At 37.2% G+C, this 7,447-nt stretch overlaps 1 protein-coding gene across 1 annotated transcript in view; it reads right to left on the reverse strand.

The window, feature by feature from the left end:
• EPS15L1 (epidermal growth factor receptor pathway substrate 15 like 1) overlaps nt 1–7,447 on the reverse strand; it is a 107,340-nt gene that overhangs the window by 70,083 nt on the left and 29,810 nt on the right. Inside the window, exons 14-15 of the mRNA XM_044671556.1 lie at nt 2,966–3,127; nt 790–987 (exon numbers count right to left, since the gene is read on the reverse strand). Of these exons, the coding sequence (XP_044527491.1) occupies nt 790–987; nt 2,966–3,127 (360 nt within the window). The remainder of the gene's footprint in view (nt 1–789; nt 988–2,965; nt 3,128–7,447) is intronic.

The raw sequence follows: 7,447 nt of genomic DNA on the forward strand, positions 1-7,447 counted from the left end.
ATTCCAGAGATAATTAAAAAGCCACTGAAGTTTCTTGTTTAGGGGAATAACATGGCTCATATAGGGGGTGGTAGGGATGAACAATCACTTTAGCCTAGATCTACTTGTTATCATGGGTTTTTTCTCTTTTTTCCTTCCCCGCCATGGGTTAGGGGTGGGAGATAGTTGGGGAAAAGAGAGAAAATACATGTGCTTGTTAGCTGAAGTAAATTCTTTAAAAAAAAAAAAAGGGGGGGGGGGGGGGAGAATCACTTTGGCAGCTGAGTGGAGAATGGTCTGGAGGAGGAGAGAACTAAAGTAGGAAAATCTCCTAAGAGGATATTGTGGCAGTCCAGAGAGGGGAAGCTGATCACCAAGTGAGAAAACAGAAGGAGAAAAGAGAAGAGGGTTCAAGGCAGAGCCATAAATGTTAGTTATTATTAACGTCTAAGATCACATAGGTAATAAGAGTGACATTTATATAATCCATTAGGGTCTGTAAAGTGCTTCACAGACATCACCTCATTTAACCTCACCTTGTGAGGCAGGTACTGCCTTTTATCCTGTATCTCCTTCTTACAAATGAGGGAACTGAGGTTCCATGAGGTTAAGGGAATGTCTCATAGTTAAGTAAGAAGCACAGCTCAAATTCAACCCCAAGTCTCCTGGTTCTAAATGCAGAACCATTTCAATCATACTTCACTGTCAACAAATTCAAAATTAGATGTCAACAGCAACATTTTTTCTGGCATAAAATATCTCTTTGTAATTATATAGAGAATGAAGTACAATTATGTGATGAGAAAGTACCTGATTAATTTCTTCTTGTGTTGATTTCAAAGATTTAATTATTGTTTCAAGTTGAACCTTCCCTGCTTGGATGCTCTGTTCTAGTTGGGTTTCTTCTTGCTGCAATCGGTTCAATTCAGTTTTGGCCCTATTCAAGTCATCTTCTTGTGACTTTAAATCTGATTCCTGAGACTGAATCTGAGTTTTCAATGATGAAATCTGAAATAAATTTCAACATAGTTTTAAGATCAGAATGAAATTATTTTAAAATGTGATTTTTACATTACTTAAACAAAGGTTGAAACCTAAAACGAAAATTATGCAGATTTTAAACAAAATAAACACATATTTATAACTCTTTGCCCCTAAAATGAATTTTTACATAAAAAATGTGTTCATCTTAGCTTATTGGTGTCCCAGTCTGTCCTCTGTTCAATTCATCTCTGCATCTGAATACTTTTCCCTCATCTAGTTGTATATGCTACTCATCTTTTTTGGCGTATTTTTTTTTAAAGGCTAGGTCTTCTCTCTGTTTCACTCAGGCTGAAAGTACAGGGTTGCTCCTGGGTCCTGTTTTAGTTCTGATAAGCTTATTTGAGCTCTGACCTATTCTGCTGCTATCCTAGGCTAATTCCTCCAGAAAATGTGGTAGTCCCCTCATTCCTGAGGGTTTACCATATTGGTGTTGAACTTAAATGCAGACAGTTAATCAATTTAGCTCTACTGCAGCTCAGAATTCTTAAGCTCAAAAGAACCACCAGATTCCATTTAATAGGGTCTAGAGGCACGTGCCACCATGTCCACTAGTTTTCTTTCCTTTAGATACTAGGTTTTTCAAATTATTTTATATTCCTCAAATATATCATCTTAATGCCACTGTAACATGAATACTCCTGAAAAAAATAAATTCATCATTTACCTTAGAAAACATTCTGTATACATTTATATACATCTATATAACATACAGATATCTCATTTGATGCTTATTCTACCCTTGATCAGGTAGCTACTACTGAACAGTATTGTTCTCATTTACAAAACAGGAAGCAAAAGCTCAAGAAGATAAGTGATTTGCCCCAGGGCACATAACTGATAAGTAACAAATAGGACTTGAACAATTCAAGTGGAGATTCTTAACCTTTTCTTTTTGCTTCATGGATCCCTTTGGAGGTTTGGTAAAACCCATGGATAATGCTTTTAAATACATGAAACTAAATATGTAGGATTACCAAGGGAATCAATTATAGTGAAATAGTTACATACATACATAGAGACATGTATATGTCCATATATATTCTAGTCTAGGGACCCCAAGTTAAGAATTCCTTTCTTTCTTTTTTTTTTTTTTAAACCCATAACTTCTGTGTATTGGCTCCTAGGCAGAAGAGTGGTAAGGGTGGGCAATGGAGAGGTCAAGTGACTTGCCCAGGGTCACACAGCTGGGAAGTGTCTGAGGCCGGATTTGATCAAGTTAAGAATTCCTGACTTAAATGTTTATCAAACTGAACTAAATGCCAGGGTTGAACACCAAGCTACACTATATTCTAGAACAGACAATAAAATGTTACTATTTAAAGAAAGCTTTGGGAAGGAGAAAAAGTCAGCAGACTTGCTTAATCTGTGTGAATACAAACTATGCTTCTCTCCCCAAATTTGGTTTATGTAAAATCTGAGTTTTAGTTTTCTTTTAGCAAGAAAATTATAATGAAAGCAACAGCTGAGCACAGTATTGCTAAGTGTGAATAAAATCTTTAACTGAATGAAACAGAAAAATCTTCCGTGTTTTTATAAAGTACTTGTAAATAATAAAAGATATTTTCAGACACATATGTCAGAGAAAAGGTGTAAGCTGTAAGAATAAGAGACAACAGATCAAGATTCCAAGTCCAAAATGTAATCCCTAAGATTTAAAAAACAAAAGAAGTCCTCTGGTATTCTGGATGGATTTTCTATGAAGGATATTGGGAAAGATATGGAAAAGAATTCCACAGGATCAGATGTTTATTGGTTGGGATCTATGCTGATAGAGGGAATACCCATACAAATACAATACAAAAATCAATTATTTTTAGTGTGTAATCCTTCTTCTCAAAGAGATCTTATTTTAGGGATGTAGTCTATAACTAGAGGCAGGATAGTTTAATTACATGTTAAACCTTTAAGAGACAAAATATTTCAAAGATAAATCAACACTCACCATCTGTGTTTCTTCCTGGCATTTTTGCCTTACATCATTTAGCATATCTTTAAGTTTGGCTTTCTGCTGATCCATTTCATCAAGGCGATCTTGAGCATCTTGTTTCTGGGCTTCTAATTCTTGTAAATTACTTGTTTCTCTGTCTAAGTCATTCTGCAATTCCTAAAGAAAACATCACAAATTGATTTGTTTAAGAGTGGACAAATCTGAAATGGTTTCTTTATTACCCTACATAGGAATATCACATTAGTTGGCTCTATGATATGGGCATCATCTCCTGCATAAAAACTTGGGGAGGAAGTTTGGTAGCCAAAGCAAAAGCAGAAATCCTTCAGAAATTCTACAGATGACCTAAAAGAAGCAGGGCTGGTCTCCAAAAATTAGTTTAATTAACCTTAAAGAAAACAATCAATGGGGTGTATCTCTGCAATTTATAAATTCCTTAGTCAATTAAACAATCTACATGTATGCTATCCACCTGGTACATTATCCAGAGGATTATTATTGTTATTTTTCAAAACTATGGCTTATCCTTGTAGGAGTAAAAATGAATAAATATTCCTGATATTTTAAATTAAAAGATTTAATTATAACAAAAATGAGAGGGAAAGGGATTCCTTCAGTCAAGTGAGCAGAGCACAGAGCCAGAGACCCACACCTGCCACACTTTTACCAAAGCAAAACCCAAAAAGAGCCCTGCAGCGTGGGTCTCAGCCAAATTAATCTCCCAAGGCTCTGTACGTCAAATGAGAATGTACTTAAAATGTAGCTCAGGTGTGGCAAATTTTCTACCTGCACATCCCTGAGCCATGGGTAAGGAAAAATCTAAAAGCTAGAAAATAGTTTCTCCTGCCCTGAAGGTTTAATAACAAAGAACAGTGGCAGTATTAATTAGCTAGCATCTAAAGAAAGTTTTTTTTTTTAAATAAACCCAAAGAGTCCTTGGGGTACGTCAATAGGTCAGATATTATCAGAGGTCTGCAGGGCAGATGGCAAGGAACCAGTGACTACTGACCAGAGTTAGTGACTACCATCTAATCTAAGCAATGTGGGCAGTCAAACAACCCAAATGAGTTTTAGGGAGCCCAGGTCTAGAAAGCTAGGTGACACAGTGGATAGAGCCCTGGGCTCTAAAGTGAAGAAGACCTGAGTCTAAATCCAGTTCAGATCTTAGTAGCTGTGTGACCTGTTTGCCTCAGTTTCTTCAAGTCTGAAATGGAGATAGTTTGCAAGGCTATGAGGATCAAATGAAATAGTATTTGTAAAACACTTAATTAGTGTAGTACCTGGCAAATAGTAGGCACTATATAAAGTTTATTTCCTTCTCCCATCCCCTTTTCCAGGCCAAGAGAACAAGCAAAGAGGGAAAGTTTCCCATATTGCTACTCCATGGTGGCTAGGCTTCCTGATATAGATTTGGAAGAATTAAGAAGGGGGTTCCTGGATGACAGAGCAAGACCAAATAAATGTTTTCTTCAACATGAGATTTGTTGGTGTTTGGGGGCAAACAAAGTTGGTGTTTGGGGGCAAAGTCAAAGGTAGTAAGATAGTAGAGATAAAAGGATAGAACTAGGTCAAAGAAATCAAGAGCCAAGGAAGGTTGACATCCAAAGCATAGATAGAAACTAGCTTTGAAGAATCAATATATAATAGTAATCTTTATATAGTACTTTAAACTTTGTAAAGCATTTAACATATATACCACTCATATTCATCATAACCCTGTAAGATGATTGCTATTACTAATCTCATTTTAGAGATAAGGAAATTATGACTGAAAAAGATTAAGTGATTTGCCCAAGGCAACACAGCTACTAAAAGTCTGAGGGGATCTGAAGTCAGGTCTTCCAATCTCCATATCTCATATTCAATCAATCAATAAATACCTTTTAAGCTCCTACTATGTGCTAGGCACTGTGCTAAGCACTAGAAATAGAAAAAGAAGCAAAAGAGTCCCTACCCTCAAGGATCTTAAAATCTAATGGGGAAGATGACAAATATATTCAAAACAAGTTATATACATGATATAAAGGGGGAAAAAAAAAAGAATAAAGGCACTGGAATTAAGAAAGGCTGGAAAAGGCTTCCTACAAAATATGGGATTTTAATTGGAGCTTAAAGGAAATCAGACAGGTTAGTTGTCAGAGAGGAGGAAGGAGAACATGCCAGGAGTGGGAGACTACCAGAGAGAATGCCTAGGGTGGAGAAATGGAGCATCTTGTTTGTGAAACAGCCAGAAGGCCAATGTCCCTGGATCAAAGAAAAAGTAGTGCTAGAGGAATAGTTTAAGAAGACTGGAAAGAAAGGAGGGGCACAGATCATGAAGAGCTTTCAATGACAAGAGCATTTGATTCTGAAGATAACAAGCAGCCTCTAGAATTTATTGAGTAGAGGGGTGACATAATCAGACCTGCACTTCAAAAAATCATTCTGGGGGGGCAGCTGGGTAGCTCAGTTCATTGAGAGCCAGGGCTAGGTTCAAATCCGGCCTCAGACACTTTCCAGCTGTGTGACCCTGGGCAAGTCACTTGACCCCCATTGCCCACCCTTACCACTCTTCCACCAAGGAGCCAATACACAGAAGTTAAGAGTTTAAAAAAGAAAATCATTCTGGTGGCTAAATGGAGGATGGATTAGAGCAGGGAGGCACTTGAAACAGGCAGAGCCAACCACAGACTATTGCCATAATCGAGGCAAGGTGATAAGGGTCAGAATAAGAGGGGTGGCAGTGTTAGAGGACAGAAAGGGAAGTATTTGAGCGATGCTGGAGAGGTAAAATCAACAGGTCTTGGCAACAGCTTTGATGTGGAAAATGAAAGATAATGAAGAGACCAAGATGACTCCTAGGCTACAAACCTGAGGGACTGGGAGGGTGGGTGTTACCCACAATAATAGGAAAAGGTAAGAGGTAGGGAGGGTTTAAGGGAAAGACAGTGAGTTTTGATTTATACATACTGAGTTTTAGATATCTACTGGCTATCCAGTTTTAGTTGTCTAAAAGGCTGTTAGACATGGGAGATTGGAAGTCTGCAGAAAGACTAAGGCAAGATAGGCAGATCTCTAAGAATTATCAGCATAAAGATGGTAATTAAAGCCACTGGAGCTGATGAGATCACCAAGGAAAATAGTATAGAAAAAGAAGAGAAAAAGGTCTAGAACAGAGACAGATGATGAAAAAATGCTATCCACCTCCAGGGAGAGAACTAATAAAATCTGCGAAAACAGAAATATAATTTTCTCACTTTGTTATTATTTTTTTGCTTTTTTGGGGACAATATGGCTAATACAGAAATAGGTTTTGCATGATTTCACATGCATAACTGATGTATCAAGCCATATTCCTTATCTTCTCAATGAGTGGGGACAGGGAAGGGAGAGAGAATTTGAAACTCAAAAAAAACTTTTTAAAAGAATATTAAAACAAATAAATTTTGCAGGAAAAAAAGTAAAACATGTGGCAAGGTTCTCAGCTAAGAGGGTGGAAGCAGGAGGAGTCATGGGAGGTCTGAGGTGGAATATCATGGTTTGGAAGAGATGCTATGGAGAGTGGAATAGTGAGTGATAAGGGAGATATAGTAGGATTGTCTAGCAGCATTGAAGGCCCAGTTGGGAAGTTTTAAAACATAAATTTGTAGTAGACCCACAGTCAGAATAGTTGTGTAATTTTCTCCACCTTCATTTAGAAGCACATTGGGAAAAGAGTAGAGTGGCTAGTTTAAGTGAAATGGCCTAGGAGAGAATTATGGGCTCACAATATGAATGAAGAATAGGGTTTTGTAAGAGAATGCTAAGGGAGAAGTGGAAAAAAATAAGATTATGTTAGGATATGAGGATCTCAGAATGTTTGAACACAGAGGTGGTATATTTGTGGGAGATGGCAAAATCAAGGGTATAACTATTTTCATGTGTGTTTAAGATAGGGTAGAGGAATAGCACAGGGAAAGTGAATGAGTTGAGGAAATGAGTTTGTATTTTTAATTATATTTCTATATATAATTGTATTTTATGCTTAATTATTTATTAAAAGTCTACTTTGTGCCAGGCATTGTGCTAAGTGCTAGAGTAAAAGAAGGGCAAAAGACAGTGCCTGCCATCAAGGAGCTCAGCTGCCACAATCCTATGGGGGAAAAGGGCTCATGCAAAACATGTCCTTAAAGATTTTAGGAAAAAATGAAAAGGTAAATGGAGACAGAAATTTGTTAGGTAAAAAAGGGAATAAAAAGGGAACATCACACTGGAAGGACTTGATGGGGGGGGGGGGGTCTAGATGACATCATTTGAGTATGTGGGAAAGGAAGCATCAGGGGATATGAAGAAGGATAAAGGAAAATAAGTCAAGCAGCTGAGGTGAGATGAAAAGAAGAACTCCCAAGAAAGGTAGTCCTACTACTTGTGACCTATAGGATCTTGGGCAAGTTACTTAACCTCTTTAAGCTTATGTCACTTTCTTTATCTCATATATATATATATATATATATATAT

The sequence above is a fragment of the Gracilinanus agilis genome, chromosome 1 (assembly GCF_016433145.1).
Source record: "Gracilinanus agilis isolate LMUSP501 chromosome 1, AgileGrace, whole genome shotgun sequence".
Taxonomy (NCBI): Eukaryota; Metazoa; Chordata; class Mammalia; order Didelphimorphia; family Didelphidae; genus Gracilinanus; species Gracilinanus agilis.